The sequence below is a fragment of the Silurus aristotelis genome, assembly GCF_946808225.1.
Source record: "Silurus aristotelis genome assembly, chromosome: 8".
NCBI classification, from domain to species: Eukaryota; Metazoa; Chordata; class Actinopteri; order Siluriformes; family Siluridae; genus Silurus; species Silurus aristotelis.
In genome coordinates this window covers 29475608-29493107 of record NC_139581.1, presented here as the reverse complement: position 1 = coordinate 29493107, position 17500 = coordinate 29475608, and the positions used below count along the sequence as shown (strand labels likewise).

General features: G+C 43.2%; 1 protein-coding gene across 1 annotated transcript in view; it reads left to right on the top strand.

Moving 5' to 3' along the window:
- Positions 1–7217, top strand: part of gal3st2 (galactose-3-O-sulfotransferase 2) — a 13680-nt gene extending 6463 nt beyond the window's left edge. The window contains exons 2-4 of the mRNA XM_083549187.1: positions 1767–1877; positions 2004–2667; positions 3744–7217. Of these exons, the coding sequence (XP_083405313.1) occupies positions 1767–1877; positions 2004–2667; positions 3744–4733 (1765 nt within the window). The 3' untranslated portion in view covers positions 4734–7217. The remainder of the gene's footprint in view (positions 1–1766; positions 1878–2003; positions 2668–3743) is intronic.
- Positions 7218–17500: the final 10283 nt, after the last annotated feature.

Below are 17500 nucleotides of genomic sequence, written 5' to 3'. Positions count from 1 at the left end.
GGGAACACCAACGAAGGAACCCTGATGAAACCCTGAACATCTGGCGTATCAGGCGAGGTTCCTAAGGGATGGCGAGAAACTATTTGGGCGTCCCTCCATGTCCAGACGCCTGTTAGAGAGGATTTTCTTTTCAGCTTTCCCCCCCCTCACATATATTATTAATTAATTGTATTTTATTTATTAATTTTTATTTTTATTTTATTTATCTCAATTTAAAAAAAAAGTACTTTTTTTCCTGTTCTTTGTTGACTTTTTTTTGTGCTCTTTCATCAATTTTTTTTTATTGAATCACATTTTCTTCTCTTTTATTTTTCTTTTCCCTTTTATTTTTCTACCCATTTGTCATCTTTTTCTTACATATTTTCTTTATTTAATTTATCTCCTTATTCGTTTCTATCATTATTTCTTTCATATGTTTTTTTTTCAATTTTTTTAACAATTATTTGATTTTGTCTTTTCTTTCATATGGGAAACTTTGCAAATAAAGACTAAATATGGAATGCCATATTTAAAAAAGAAGCACGTGGATCTTACGGTCAGGTGCCATAAAGCGTAATTAAAAGTCATGGACTTCTCTAATGTACACTGCTGAAATGTCTTTTTATTTTTTATTTTTTTTATTTTTATGCAGCTGTATCCTCTGCGTTTATGATTGTCACGTGTGCGAAGTCTCGAACGTGCACATGCGAGGAGGAAATCGTTATCGCTTCTACACGCATTCCAAGGCACAAGATTTCAGCTGCTTAGAAGTTTATTTGCAGTCGATTAGGAAGCATTTGCCGTTTTCGACAGAGAGACAGAAAGAGCTTCCAAAACCAGCTGAATCAGCAGCACTGTGTGTGTGTGTGTGTGTGTGCGTGTGTGCGCATGTGTGTGTGTGTGTGGTGGGTCGGTACTGAGGTAATCGTGCTTTGTGTAAAAAAAAATAAATTATAAATAATAAAATAAATATTTCAAGTGACGCATGAAAACTGCAGATCTGCATAAACTCAGCTGTAATCTTTCTTTTCTCTTTTTTTTGTTTGTTTGTTTTTTTTTCTCTTTGTTGTCCCCCTCTTTCGTGCTCTTCTATCATTTCATTTATGCTTTCTCTGTCTTTCCTTGTTTTCTTCCGCCTAGTCATTTCATTCCATTCTGTTGTTTCTTCCTTTGTCATGTTTTTTTTTCTTTCTTTCTTTCTTTTTTTCTTTCCTTACTCCTCCTTTCTTTAATTTTTTATTTACTTCCATTTAAATATTTTATTTCTTTTGTCCCTTTCTTCTTTTTTTCGTTTCTATCCTTCTTTCAGATGTTTTTCTTTCTTTATAATTGTTTGATTGCTCATTATTTCTTTAATTCTTAATTTAATAGTTTTTCCTTCTTTCTTTTCTTTCTCTTATTCCCTTTTATATTTTTGTATTCCCCCAGACCTTTTTTTTTGTTTTTTTCCTCATCTTTTTTTTTTCTTTTATACTTTCTATCTTTTTTTTTTCACTTTTTGAAATAATGTTGTGATTTCTTTCTTTCTTTCTTTCTTTCTTTTTAATTTTTCCTCCATTTTTTCTCTTATTTTTTTCATCAGTTTGCCCCCCCCATACTTTCTTTAGTTATCTTATTCTGTCTTTTTTTTCTAAAAGATGATTAAAAGATTTTGCAACCTTTATTTCTTTCTTTCATTTTTCTTCTTTCGTTTGATTTTGTCTTTCCATACTTTTTTTTTTTTCTTTCTAATCAAAAAGTGTGTATTACACCCAATCTGTGTGTGTGTGTGTGTGTGTGTGTTTTAGGTGTATAAGAACAGTGTTGTGCAGTCACCTGAGGTTTATATGGCATGTTTTGATGTTTCTGACTGTCCTGTGTGTGGCGCTGCAGTTACTCAGTGCAGTTCGCCAGTCTCGGTGAGTTTTATTCCTATATTTCAATAAACCAAAAACGATTCACGATTCAGCACAGATTCTCAAAATATTGCTTCAAAAACTTTTCAGATATCCTCTACGTTCTAACAGGGTCTTCTGTTCCCTCAGGAAACACAAGACCAAACCATCTGACCACCATCCGATCATTGAGCAGGGAGATTCTCAGTCTATGTTGGAGAACTTTAATTTAAACCAAGTGACTTTCCACAGTTTCCAGTGGAGCCACAGAAAAGATAACGGACCGAATCAGGTTTCAGGTCCTGCAAGCAAAGAGTTGGACAAAACCCCAGATCAACGTTTTAGCAGCACATCCAGGACGATCGTAACCCCAAGTCTGATGGCGAGTAAAGCAGACACATCACATGACCCGAACGGAGAATCGTTGGTTGACCAAGAAGTCTCGAAACAATCCCCAACCCAAATTTTATCGCAGGACCTTCTTCCGAAACGGTTTCCCAAATCTCGATTTTCTGGTCAGAGACACGACAGAAAACAGACATCTGGCCTTGGAGCTAGCATCCGAAACGGCACATGTCAACCCAAGAGCCATATTGTCTTCCTGAAAACGCACAAGACGGCCAGCAGCACCATCCTCAACATCCTGTATCGTTATGGCGACACGCACAATTTGACGTTCGCGCTGCCCGTGAACATGCACAGCCAGCTCTTCTACCCGCACTTCTTCATGCCGCACTTTGTCGAGGGCGTGAGGACTCACCAAGTGACCAAGTTCCACATCATGTGCAATCACATGCGCTTCCGAGGGCCTGAGGTAAGAAAATGTTGATGCTTATGTGTGAAAATGGGCTAATTACATTTTTAAAGTGGGGGTTTTTAACTGATTTTGTCTTTTTTTTTTATTTAACCCATGAGCTAATTATCAAGCCTGAACTGGGTTGAACTGGAAAACAATACATAAAAAGTCATTAGTTTTTGAGCGTAGAGTCGCACAGGGACTACATGTGCAACTTAACAGGTTATGAATAGCAAGCTAGCTAATATTAGCCAGGGGAATCTTGAGTAGCTCCACCCCACTGCTTAAATGACAAACAGTACAGTATATAATTAAAAAAAAGTTTTACAAATGAGTTTATTAGAGGGACAGCCCATGTAGGATGTTTTGGTGACAAGGTGAGGGAGGCGAGATTGAGATGGTTTGGACATGTGCAGAGGAGGGACATGAGTTATATTGGTAGAAGAATGCTGAGGATGGAGCCACCAGGAAGGAGGAAAAGAGGAAGGCCAAGGAGGAGGTTTATGGATGTGGTGAGGGAAGACATGCAGGTAGTTGGTGTGAAAGAGGCAGATGTAGAGGACAGGGTGGTATAGAGACAGATGATCCGCTGTGGCGACCCCTAATGGGAGCAGCCGAAAGAAGAAGAATGTTTTATAATTCAATGGAAAAGTACTGCTTGGCAAAATCTCCAAGATGGCCACCAAGCAGAAGGATTTTGTGTTTGGAAAGTGGTTAAGATGTTGGATTTCAGCACCACAAAAGTGCTGGGCCCTTGGACAACATCTATACAACTGCTCAGTTGTATAGATAAGATAAAATCAACATGAAACTGCCTTTAGGGGGTCGAGCCTAGATATAATCTTTAGCTGACAATACAGGAGAGAAAGCAGGGTTATTCATGGAACGTTCAGTGATGGGTTAAAGATTTTTCACACCACAAACTTAGGTTAGGTTGAGTCCAGCCTATGTTCAGGACATCTTTGGTGCTTGTCGGGACACAGAAGACATACATGTGCCCCCAAATCCCCCATTATACCTCAGTGAGGGATAACCATAAATATTAGTAATGAATTATGTGTCATATATTAAATGTATAAATATGTGTCTCTCAGGTGAGAAAGGTCATGCCCAAGGACACGTTTTATTTCTCCATCATGCGTAATCCAGTGTCCATGATGGAGTCCCTGTTCACATACTACAAGTCAATCCCGGCGTTCCATGGCTTTGGGACCCTTGAGGACTTCCTGCTCGACAATGGGCGTTCCTACAATGGTACTTTGCGTAATAACCACTACGCTCGGAACATCCTTTCCTTCGACTTCGGCTTCAACAACTCTGCAGTGTCGAGCGCAGCCGAACTGGATGAACGAGGCTTAGCGATCATTGCAGCGATAGAAAGCGAATTCCACCTGGTCCTGATCTCTGAATACTTTGACGAGTCTATGGTGTTGCTCCGACATGCCCTCTGCTGGACGCTGGAAGACGTCTTGTCATTCCGTTTGAACAGCCGAAGCGAGAAATCGCGCAAGTCGTTGAGTGCAGAAATGATCGAAAAGGTGACGCAGTGGAGCTCGTTGGATTGGCGGCTGTACCAACATTTTAACTCTAGCTTCTGGAAGCGGATAGACACATCGCTAGGGCGGGCTAAGCTTCAACAAGAAGTGGAGCTTCTTCGAGCCAGAAGGGTGGTCTTGGAGGAAACCTGCCTTTTAGGAGGCAAAGCTGTAGATCCAGGAGAGGTACATGATTTGTCCTTGAAGCCATTCCAGTATGGCCAAGCGATTATCCAGGGGTATAACATCCGCCCAGGACTGGACAACGACACACACTGTCTTTGTCAGAGGCTCGTCACACCAGAACTACAGTACACCAGGGCTTTGTATGGTAAACAGTTCCCTGGCCTTGCTGCTAAAATGTCAACGGTCCAAAACACCCCTAAACACATCATAACCGCTAAGAAAAACAGCAGCAGCATTTCTGATGCTACAAAGAGTGGCTTGGCTCCACAAAGCAGGACAGATTCTTTTAGAGACACCAGCAAATCACAATCCAATAATGTGCAAGCAGCTGACGCGCCTACATTATCCAAAGATAATATTTAATATGTTAAAGGTAGTGCTAAGCAATTCAAATCATAAAGACCGAATGATGTGACGTTGAACAGCGAATGATGCCACAAGTGCCTTAGCCTGTGCTGCTGCACACATCAGTGACCTCTTTGTTGTGGAGAAGATATGATAAGAATGTGTTCGAAGGTCGGAAATACATTAAATTCAAATGAAGTTTGAATGCTAATTTCACAAAATGGATCAGTTGTTGATTCCTATTTATGTTTTACCAATTAGCTTTGCTGGATCCGGCTTGGGCCGTAGAATCGTAGCTAAGTAGTTAGCCAGGGGTAATATTTGTAAAATTTTCAGAAAGCTAAGCACTCCAGGCTAAAAATAACTTATTATTATTATTATTATTTAAAAATTCGGATAAAAGTATTTGGACACCAATTATGCTGATGAAAACTGGCCCTAATTCTAAATGCATTTTGTTTCCAAATCCTATAAGTAATAACGTAATTTTTACTGTGAGATGGGAAATACGGGTTGTACATCCTTCCGAATGAGAATATGTATTATATATATGATTCAATGTATCTGAATATTTGGAATCTAAATATTATAATCAAATGCTGATATTGTAATTCAAATGCTGAACGCCTGTGAAAAGTATGGAAACACCAAGTGTTTCATGGTTTTTCCAAAGACACACGTATGGTCCTTTGCAATAACCGTTCTGATTAGCGAAACAAAATTGCAGAGAAGTCTGTTAGCATACATGGCTAGAAAGTTTTCGCTTTTTAGGTTCAGTTCACCATATTTGATTCACACGTTGTTTCTAAAAATGTAAAATGTAGTTTTTTTGTTGTTGTTGTTCAAATGGTTTTCATTTCCAAACTGATTGTGTGATCATTTTCCTCAGTTTCCTATTTATTTGTTTGTCAGTAACATGCTTGTGTGTTGCACAAATGTCACCTTTAGAGAAAAACTGACTTCTCTGTGTTGCCTTTATTAGCCTTTTTTTTCCATTTCACTTATATATTTACTTGAATACGACAAATACTGTTTCTTATTAAGAGCTATAAGACCTGAGATTTCTGATTTGTATTTATTAGTTAGAACATTAATTTATATCTTTATGTAATGATTTCAGTGCTTATTTAGCTTTGATGCTACAGTAAATGATATACTTTGTCAGTTACGTTACTGGTGCTCAAGTTAAGAAATGACATTTGGATACTGAACATGCTTTTTTGAGTAGAGCTGAGGTAGGACATGTTTTGTTTGTTTGCTTGATTTTAGTAGACAAAGAATAAGAAAGATAGACAACTTGGATTTTGGGATAACACTGTGCAGAAAATGCAAGTTTAGCAAAGCTAGCAAAAATAGTTCAACTTTAAAAATGTTGCTTGGTCTGCAAAATTCTGAAGCTTTCATTTTTAGTTTATAACGAACTGGTAGATTAAATAGATACTAAAATTTCTACTACACTTTGTCACCTAATAAAATGCAAAGTTTATTGCAAAATTTAAATTTTCTACCTGTTTTATTCTCTATCTGGAGAAATAAAAAAAGAACTAAGCTTATAATTTGGTACGTTTTGTTCTACCAGCTCATTATATAGAAACTTGTAGCTACAGAATTTTGTTACATTTGGACTTTAGTGAAAAAATGCACAGTTTTGTTGCAAAACAATATTGAACCTTTCCATCCACCTCATTGTCTGTCTAGGTAAGTTAAGCAGAATATTTATTTTATTGCTAAAGTACAATGTTGGTAAGTACCGTTGGTAAAATAAATAAATAAATAAATAAATCAAACTTGAACTTTAAACTTTTAAATATGAAATTCTATCACAAAATTATGGTGTTTCTCAGAACATGCTGGTTCTGTATTTTGAATGTAAATTTGTTGCTTTAATTTATACAATCTATGGCCAAAGGTTTTTCTTATAGCCAACCTGACCATAAGATTGCAATGTGCTCCAATTTCACATTTAGTCCCCGATTTCCTGTTATCAAAATCTCCAATATTTTGGGAAGATGTCCCACTAGATTTTGTGGAGATGTGTGGGATTTCATTTAGCCCCAAGGGTGATAGTAAAGTCAGGTACTGATGGAGGTGAGACGAGGAGGCCTGAGTTTTAGTCTGCATTTACATACATCCCAAAAGGTGTTCAATAGGTTAGGGGCTCTTTAGCAGGAGATCTTCCACTCTAACCCCTTCCACTCATGGAGCTGGCTTTGTAAACAGGGCTATTGTCATGATGGAGCAGGTTTGGGTCTTCTAGTTAAAGTGAATGGAAAATAATTTTCTTGTATCTTATACAATAGCAGTTTAGGGGAAGAAGCTTATATGGCTGGAAAACTCGGGCGTCCCACTACTTTGGTCCACATCATGTTGTTTATTTTATTACTATCTGTTTTGTGTCAGAATCAATTGTCTTTTTTCAGGTTAAACTTTCCAAATTGTTTGAACTTCCACTTTGTCAGTAGATTTGCACATGGGGATAATAAAAAAACACTTGATCCACAACTGAATGTGAGTGTTTGTCTGTACACTGTGGTTATTCGCCCATGACCTCGACATTATCTTAGTTTGAAAATCCTGGTGCTGGTGAAGTCTAAACATCTGCTGGTGAGAAACATTTTGTCAGAGATTATTGCAGACACCTCTCCTTGAACTGCCACCTTAACGTGGTGGAGGGGTTTGAGTACTCGAATGACCCTAGGAGCTATGTTGTCCGGGGCTATATGCCCCTGGTAGGGTCTCCCAAGGCAAACAGGTCCTGGGCGACGGGTCAGACTAAGAGCGGTTCAAAACCCCTTATGAGAGATACTACATCAGGGACCGTGACGTCGCCCGGTATGGCGCAGCCGGGGCCCCACCCTGGAGCCAGGCCCGGGGTTGGGGCTCGTATGCGAGCGCCTGGTGGCCGGGCCTTCCCCCACAGGGTCCGGCCGGGCTCAGCCCGAAGGAGCGACGTGGGGCCGCCTTCCAGTGGGCTCACCACCTGCAGGAGGGACCGTAAGGGGCCGGTGCTAAGAGGATCGGGCAGCAGTCGAAGGTGGAGGCCTCGACAACCCGATCCCTGGACACGGAAGCTAGCTCTAGGGACGTGGAATGTCACCTCGCTGGCGGGGAAGGAGCCTGAGATTGTGCGTGAGGTTGAGAGGTTCCGACTAGAGATAGTCGGGATCACCTCTACGCACGGCCTGGGCTCTGGAACCACACTCCTCGAGAGAGGATGGACTCTTTACAACTCTGGAGCTGCCCATGGTGAAAGGCGTCGGGCTGGTGTGGGTTTGCTTATAGCCCCCCAGCTCAGCCGCCATGTGTTGGAGTTTACCCCGGTGAACGAGAGGGTCGTTTCCCTGCGCCTACGGGTCGGGGATAGGTCTCTCACTGTCGTGTGTGCCTACGGGCCAAACGGCAGTATAGAGTACCCGGCCTTCTTGGGGTCTCTGGGAGGGGTGCTGGACAGTGCTCCGACTGGGGACTCCGTCGTTCTACTAGGAGACTTCAATGCACACGTGGGCAGCGACAGTGACACCTGGAGGGGCGTGATTGGGAGGAACGGCCCCCCTGATCTGAACCCGAGCGGTGTTCAGTTATTGGACTTCTGTGCTAGTTACAGTTTGTCCATAACGAACACCATGTTCAAGCATAAGGGTGTCCATCAGTACACATGGCACCAGGACACCCGAGGCCGCAGGTCGATGATCGACTTTGTGGTCGTTTCATCTGACCTGCGGCCGTATGTCTTGGACACTCGGGTAAAGAGAGGGGCGGAGCTGTCAACTGATCACCACCTGGTGGTGAGTTGGATCCGATGGCGGGGGAGGAAGCTGGACAGACTCGGCAGACCCAAGCGTACTGTGAGGGTCTGCTGGGAACGTTTGGCCGAGCCTCCTGTCAGAGAGATCTTCAACTCCCACCTCCGGCAGAGCTTTGACCAGATCCCGAGGGAGGCCGGAGATATTGAGTCCGAGTGGACCATGTTCTCCACCTCCATTGTCGAAGCGGCCGCTCGGAGCTGTGGCAGTAAGGTCTCCGGTGCCTGTCGAGGCGGCAATCCCCGAACCCGGTGGTGGAAACCGGAAGTAAGGGATGCCGTCAAGCTGAAGAAGGAGTCCTACCTGGCCTGGTTGGCTTGTGGGACTCCTGAGGCAGCTGACGGGTACCGGCAGGCCAAGCGAACTGCAGCCCGGGTGGTTATCGAGGCAAAAACTCGGGCCTGGGAGGAGCTCGGTGAGGCCATGGAGAAGGACTATCGGCTGGCCTCGAAGAGATTCTGGCAAACCGTCCGGCGCCTCAGGAGGGGAAAGCAGTGCCCCACCAATGCTGTTTACAGTAGAGGTGGGGAGCTGTTGACCTCAACTGGGGATGTCGTTGGACGGTGGAAGGAATACTTCGAGGATCTCCTCAATCCCGCCGTCACGTCTTCCATTGAGGAAGCAGAGGCTGAGGGCTCAGAGGCGGACTCGTCCATCACCCAAGCTGAAGTCACCGAGGTAGTAAAGAAACTCCTCGGTGGCAGGGCACCGGGGGTGGATGAGATCCGCCCTGAGTACCTCAAGTCTCTGGATGTTGTGGGGCTGTCTTGGCTGACACGCCTCTGCAGCATCGCGTGGCGGTCGGGGACAGTGCCTCTGGAATGGCAGACCGGGGTGGTGGTCCCTCTTTTTAAGAAGGGGGACCGGAGGGTGTGTTCCAACTATAGGGGGATCACACTTCTCAGCCTACCTGGGAAAGTCTATGCCAGGGTACTGGAGAGGAGAATACGGCCGATAGTAGAACCTCGGATTCAGGAGGAACAATGTGGTTTTCGTCCAGGCCGTGGAACACTGGACCAGCTCTATACCCTCTACAGGGTGCTGCAGGGTTCATGGGAGTTTGCCCAACCAGTCCACATGTGCTTTGTGGATTTGGAAAAGGCATTCGACTGTGTCCCTCGGGGCGGCCTGTGGAGGGTGCTCCGGGAGTATGGGGTCGGGGGCCCTTTACTAAGGGCTGTCCGGTCCCTGTATGACCGAAGCAGGAGCTTGGTTCGCATTGCCGGCAGTAAGTCAGACTTGTTCCCGGTGCATGTTGGACTCCGGCAGGGCTGCCCTTTGTCACCGGTTCTGTTCATAATTTTTATGGACAGAATTTCTAGGCGCAGCCAGGGGTCGGAGGGTGTCCGGTTTGGTGACGACACGATTTCGTCTTTGCTCTTTGCAGATGATGTTGTCGTGTTGGCTTCATCAGACCAGGACCTTCAGCATGCACTGGGACGGTTTGCAGCCGAGTGTGAAGCGGCTGGGATGAGAATCAGCACCTCCAAATCCGAGGCCATGGTCCTCAGTCGGAAAAGGGTGGCTTGCCCACTTCAGGTTGGTGGGGAGTTCCTGCCGCAAGTGGAGGAGTTTAAGTATCTTGGGGTTTTGTTCACGAGTGAGGGAAGGGTGGAACGGGAGATTGACAGACGGATCGGTGCAGCTTCTGCAGTAATGCGGTCGATGTACCGGTCTGTCGTGGTGAAGAAGGAGCTGAGCCGCAAGGCGAAACTTTCGATTTACCGGTCAATCTACGTTCCTACTCTCACCTATGGTCATGAGCTCTGGGTCATGACCGAAAGGACAAGATCCCGGATACAGGCGGCCGAAATGTGCTTCCTCCGCAGGGTGGCTGGGCGATCCCTTAGAGATAGGGTGAGAAGCTTAGTCACTCGGGAGGAGCTCGGAGTAGATCCGCTGCTCCTCCACATCGAGAGGGGTCAGCTGAGGTGGCTCGGGCATCTGTTCCGGATGCCTCCTGGACGCCTTCCTGGGAAGGTGTTCCGGGCGCGTCCCACTGGGAGGAGACCCCGGGGAAGACCTAGGACACGCTGGAGAGACTATGTCTCCCGGCTGGCCTGGGAACGCCTTGGTGTCCCCCCGGAAGAGCTGGAAGAAGTGTCTAGGGAGAGGGAAGTCTGGGCATCTTTGCTTAGACTGCTGCCCCCGCGACCCGGCATCGGATAAGCGGGAGAAGATGGATGGATGGATGGATTATTGCAGACATACTGTAAGTTTATACATCCGTCTTGGATAAAAAAAAAAAAAATCCCTGAACAGATTGCGAGGAGGGTCATTTAGTGATCACATGATCGTTTCATAATCCAATTTTAATTTAATTTTTCCAAACGAAGCTCTTTATAGTCCATACATATAGTTCCCTATTAAATGCGGTTCTGAAAAGCTGTTGATGTGATCATTTGATGTTTTTAAATGATCACCAGAGAGCCTTCCTGGCTGGTGTGGGAAAAAGTGAAGGTCACTCAAAATGGAAAAAACTCTTTTCAGGTCATTTTGACCTGATCTGAATTGATGTAAATATATTTTTTTAAGTACTTTATGTCTGTAATTCTTTTGACTGGGGAAAAAGCACCCCTTGTTCTAATAAAAAAGTTTGGAATACCGGGAGAAAAAAAAGCATTAAAATATTTTACATTGTTGGGCTGTTTCATTGTTTTACACCGTCGAAAATGCAGCAACACCTCCCCCATGTGGACACCTGCGGTAGTGTTTCTCAGTATCATAATTTCAATAATGTTCAAATAACGTTGGATTGCTAGTGTCCTCCTCTGGAAAATGTTATGCCAAAACAGAAATGAGCAAATTAGCAAGACTGAGTAAATTTGATCGCATAAAGTTCTCGAATCAACTGGAGGAAACTGACAGGACCCTGCACAATATTTATTAGATTATTTAGGTTTTTTTAATATTATCTCTTAATCTTCTGAAAATCTTTCTTACTCTGTTCCAGATTTGAGGAGCTTCTTTAGACTCTTTCTAAGGTGTTTGGATTGATCCCTGAAGGTATTAGATCTGTACTGTGCAAAAATGTATAACATTTAGAACCCATCATAATTAATTACGGACATGTCGCAAATAAATTCAGATCTTCCTGTTTTAAGGTGTGTTCTTGTTGTTCTGAGGCTCTACAACTGGTTATTTAGATTCCTCCTGGAGCTCCTGGACCGAGCGATGATCCTTTCTGAGGTGCTTTGCGGGTTTTAATATTAAGGACATGATCTGGGTAGAATTCGTTCTGAGCCTATGGGTTTCCTCCTGAGGTCTTTTGTACTCTCTCAGGTACTGAACTGAGTCCTGACTCTTCATGTCTGGCTCTGGAATGTTCCGCTGCTGATTTCAGCACTGATTGATTTCGGCCTCCATTAATCAGGGAGTTAATCACACACTTACAGCAATTAGTGCAGAGTAATTAGTTCATTGATTCAAGTCATGGTGGAATTGTAACTAACACACACACACACACACACACACACACTTCTACATGTATAATATTTCACTCACACACACATTCATTTCCTTTTCTTTCAAATATACTCATACACACAAAGACACACGCTTTCATGGATATTATTTTTAACACACACACACACACACACACACACACACACACACACACACACACACACACACACATTCATTTCCTTTTCCTTCAAACAGACTCTTTGACACACACACACATATACAAACTCTAATACACTCTCTCTCACACATTTTTTTATACTCTTTCTTTCTTTCTTTCTTTCTTTCTTTCTTTCTTTCTTTCTTTCTTTCTTTCCCTCCCTTTTACACTCACACACGTACTTGTCTTTACACTGATGCATTATTGGGACACATACCCCCAACTCTCTTACACCCCATTTCACCTCATTTCACCCTTTGTTACCAAAAACCTGCTTATAAGGATGAAGGCAATATATTGTTTGGAATCTGCTGTTTACTCTATTTGACCACATGATGGCGACATTACCAAAGAAAATAGGGTCCTGTGGAAAACAGTTCACTGCGCTGCATTTAGCACACACACACACACACACACACACACACACACACACACACACACACACACACACACACACACAGAAGTTTTGTTGGCAGTGGCATCCCTGAGCCAGCATGTGATTTGTGAATCAACGCTTTGATGAAATCTTTTTTGACATGAGGTAGATGCAGAATAGTGAAGGCTGAAAGCAATTCTTTCGAAGGGGGTTGGTGTTTGATTGCCTGCAAAGACCACCGCATTTTCAACAACTTTGGTGATGTCATATGCTTATGCTCCATGTCTGGCATTAGGGGACCGGGGGGATCAAAAAGAGGAGGACTGAAGGGGACCAATGAGCCGCCTGGTGTAATGAGGCGAATAGACGTGGGGCAGGATCTGAGGGTCACGTTGTCCCAAGTGGGCCCTGAGTTGCCCCTGAGTTGCTTCTGAAGCCGTCTTTGACGCATACGTCAGGAAGTGTATCGCTGGTGCGATTCTTGAGACACAATTCATGCTTGCTTTAGAGTCTTTCCAGCACCTTTGTACACACACATATATGCACACACACACATTGCCATCTGGACCCATCTGGACTTAGCCATCACACACATTTACACACTAACACACAAAGCTCGCACATGCTGCAGCACAAAAAACAGTACAGGAATGCATTGTCATGCAGCATGTTGCTAAACACATACACACACACACACACACACACACACACACACACACACACACACACACACACACACACACAAAATTAACTTATGGAGTATTTTCCTCATTAACACACATTATATGTCCCCACAAGGTCAAAACCGTCAGATATTCCTGTTCTTGTGGATATATTGGTCCCAACTGAGATATAAAACACACACACACTTGGACAGATTCCCAGATTGGAGGACAAACATCATATTAGGTGTGGACTTCAAAAACAGACCAAAATTCAAGCTGGAAAAAAAAAAGAAAATCATTATAGAGTTTTCAATACACACGTGTGTGTGTGTGTGTGTGTGTGTGTGTGTGTGTGTGTGTGTGTGTGTGTGTGTGTGATAATTCTTGTAGATCGACTCATGTGTCTGGTAATCTTTAGTTCTATCATCCTTTTCTTTTCCTTTACTCTTCCTTTACCTTTTCTCCTGTCCTATCTCTTTTCTCCATCTTTCTCTCTTTCTTTCTTGTTTCCTCTCTCTTCCTCCCTCTTTCTCTTACTCTCCCCCTCTCTCTTTTCCTCTATTGCTCCCTTTTCCGCCAATCCCTCTCACTCTTCCTCACACTCCACTCTCTTTTTCTCTCTCCATCTCCCTCTCCCTCTCTTTTTTTCCCTCACTCCCCATTTCTCTTCCTCTCTCTTTCCCTTTCTCATTCTGTCTCCTTCTTTCTCACTTCCTCTATCCTTCCTTCCCTCTCCCTCCTCATTCTCTTTCCCTTCCTCCCCTTCTCTCTGTCCTATCTCTCTCTCTCTTTCTATCCCTATTTCATTTTTCTTCACTCTCTTCCTCTCTCTCTTTCTTCTCTTCTTTCTCCGCTTTCTCCATTTTTTGCTTCCCCCCCCCCACCACACACTTTTTCATCCTTTCTTTCCTTTCCTCTGTCTATTTCTTTTTCTTTCTTGGTTCCCCTTTTCTTCCTTTCTCTGCCGCACACTACACCCCCCCCCCCCCCCACACACACACACACACCGTAATGGCTCTCAAGCTATTAAGAAGAGAACAGTCTCCATTCTCAGTCTATATGAAACATGAAACACTTTTCTCTCTCGCTCCCTATTGCTCTTTCTTCTTCTCTTACACACTGCCCATATCCACACACACACACACACACACACACACACACACACACACACACACACACACACACACTTTTTTCCCCCCCCTTTTCTTGCTCGCTTTTGTGCTTCATGCTGTTATTTCTGGATTTCTTCTTTCTCTGTTGCCTCTGAGGGAGTCAGCATGAAGATCAAAGTTCTTGTTCCTCTGTGCATTATGGATGAGCAGTGTGTGTGTTTGTGTGTGTGTGTGTGGGGGGGGGGTGGAGAGGAGAACGCAGGGGGAAGAAATAGATAGGAGAGAGAAACAGAGAAAAGGGAAATGGGTAATAAAAAAACAGCCAACAGCTCATTATAGAAAAAAAAAATATATATATAAAGTGGCATTGCTTGCCTGAACATAACGACAACCTCAGGGATGGAGAGATGGGGTAATTGGGGGATGGAGGGATGGGGTGGATTTATAAAGCAAAGGTGATCTGACTTTGAAAATGATCCACTTTTTAAGAAAAACAATGTGTCGTATCAAATTGTACTACATTTCTCTACGTTATCTGATAACAGTAAAAATAAGTAGCAATACAACACAATCTGACTGAAAGATATATTTGCATTAGTGCATTAGCTTTTCTTTAACTCGGTCAGCCAAACGTCGACTCTGATACGCGATATGGCCAAGAGTATTACAGCTACATGTGGGTCTTCCCAAACCGTTACCCCAAAATTTCACAAAATTGTACAGTGACCTCTTTATGTTGCGCAGACAATATGATAGGAAATTTGTTTGAAGATCTTAAATATAGTAAATACAAACGAATGTTACCTTCAAAATAGTCCCCTTGCACAGCAATACAGCACCCCCTGCATTCCTGCCACTTCTGGAATGTGTCCTGAAATCTTCTTTTTAAAGTGTGTCAAGCGCCTCCTGCAATTCGTGCTGGATCTCTGCATTGGTGTCCAAAGAGAGACCTTTCAGTCGGATCTTTATCTTTGGGAAGATGGCGAAGTCCGCAGGAGCCAAATCTGCCACGTAGGGTGGGTGCGGAAGTGAGGGGAGTTTGGTGACAGAGTGTTCTAACTTGCTGTACATGCTGAAAGTGCAGATGTGGTAACGCACATTTTAAGAACAGCACCAGTTGCACAGCTCCCGATGTACACAGGATACGTCTTTTGGCACACTGATTTATTAAGGTCGGTGCTCCCTGTAACTGTGCATGCAGCCTTTTGTTGGTGGGTTATAAAACTAGACTCTAACCTTTTAGATACCACCTTGTGCAAAAAACAGATCAATTGTTGGTATTTGGATTCAGTAGCATGAAATTTCTCCCTACGTGAACTAGAAAACCCAAACCTGTACCAGCATGACAATGCCCCTGTGCACAAAACAGCTCTATGAAGATCTCATTTTCATTGGTTGGAGTGGAAGAGCTCCTGCTATAGATCTCCAACCGCTTCCCCCTTGTGGTTTACCCTTCAACCTTGTGGTTAAATGAAATCTTACAAATTTTCACAAAATCTATTATAACATCTTTCCCAGAGAAGTGGAGGTTATTATAAGGGGAATATATGTGGAATTAGATGTTCAAAAAGAAGCACATACCAACCTTATGGTCAGGTGTCTATAAACTTTTACTAATATAGTGTATTCTTTCTTTCCTTTGTGTGCGAGTTTGGTTCAGGGGTTCTGTTTTTCTGGAGTACTCTGGTTGCTTCCAAAGAATAGTGCTGTAGGTTAATTTCTGAGTTGTTCGTAGTGTGTGTGTGTGTGTGTGTGTGTGAGTGTGAGTGTGAGTGTGCTCTGTGTTTTCTTGGCACCCCGTCAAGGATATCCTAGGGTAGTTACTTGCCTTGTGCCCCTGAGTTCCCTGAGTGAGGCTCCAGGCTCCATGATACTCCCTGTGTAGGATATCATTATCACCATGCAATATCTCAATTATATATCTGAGCAGTTGAAAGCCATAAAGGTCTTGCTCAAGGGCCCTGGAGTGACATTTTGGAGGTGCTGAGATTTGAACTCAGGACCTTCCAATAATACTTTGTGGTTAAGGGATAAGAAAGTGGATAAATGGGGGTAACTCTGTTCCATCATATCATGACCTTGAAGTACTGTGTACATGATGAATAAAATACAATAGTAGGTCGCACTAAAGCTTCTGACAGGAATAGTGGTGGGTTAAGATTTAGGGATTGGGTTAGGGTAGGTGTAGGTCGGGATACCATTAGTAATAGTTTTAGGGTGAGGAATAGGGTTAGGGTTTAGGAAAGGATGAGGGATAGGGAAAGTGTTAGAGATAGGAAAAGTGCTAGGGTTTAGGAAAGAGTTAGGGAAAGGGTTTGAGACAGAGGTAACTATACAAATAGGAATAGATATATGGTTAGGATTCAGTAAAGGGTTAAATCTTAGAAAAGGGGCAGGGCTAGATATATGGTTAGGGTTTGGGGAAGGATTGGGCATTGGGATAGACAAAGGGGTAGATATAGGGTTAGTGGTCAGGAAAGCGTTAGGTATAGGGTAAGGAACAGGGATGGATATGGTTTGAGTTTGGGAAATGGGTTTGGGAAAGAGTTAAATATATAGTTGGAGTCCGGGAAAGGGTTAGATATATGGATAGGGTTTGGGAAAGGGTTAAGATATATGGGTAGGGTGCACAAAAAGGGGGTTTGGGGAATGGTTTTGGGAAAGGTTTAGATATACGGTACAGTGCGGGAAAAGGGTTAGGGAAAGGGTTAGATATATGGTTGGGGTTTGGGAAAGGGAAATGTTTAGATATATGATTTGGGTTTGGGAAAGGGTTAGATATATGGTTAGGTGTCAGGAAAGGGGTTTGGGAAAGGTATATCTGTTAGGGTTTTCGTATTGGTTTAGATAAATGTTTATGGTTTGGGAAATTGTTTTGGGAAGGGGATAGATATATGGTTTATTTTTTGGGAAAGGGAAATGTTTAGATATATGGTTAGGGTTTAAGAAAGGGTTTGGGAAAGGGTTAGATATGTGGTTGGGTTTCAGTAAATAGGGTTTGCAAAAAGGTTAGATATATAGTAGGGGTTCAAGAAAATGGGTTTGGGAAAGAGTTAGATATATGATTAGGGTATGGGATAAGGATGGGACAGATATATAGTTAGGGTTTGGGAGAGGGGTTAACTATAGGGATATCGTTAATGAGTGTGGAGGCCCTCTGTTTGTGGAATCTAACAGCTGTTTAAATCTGCTAGGTCGATAACAAAA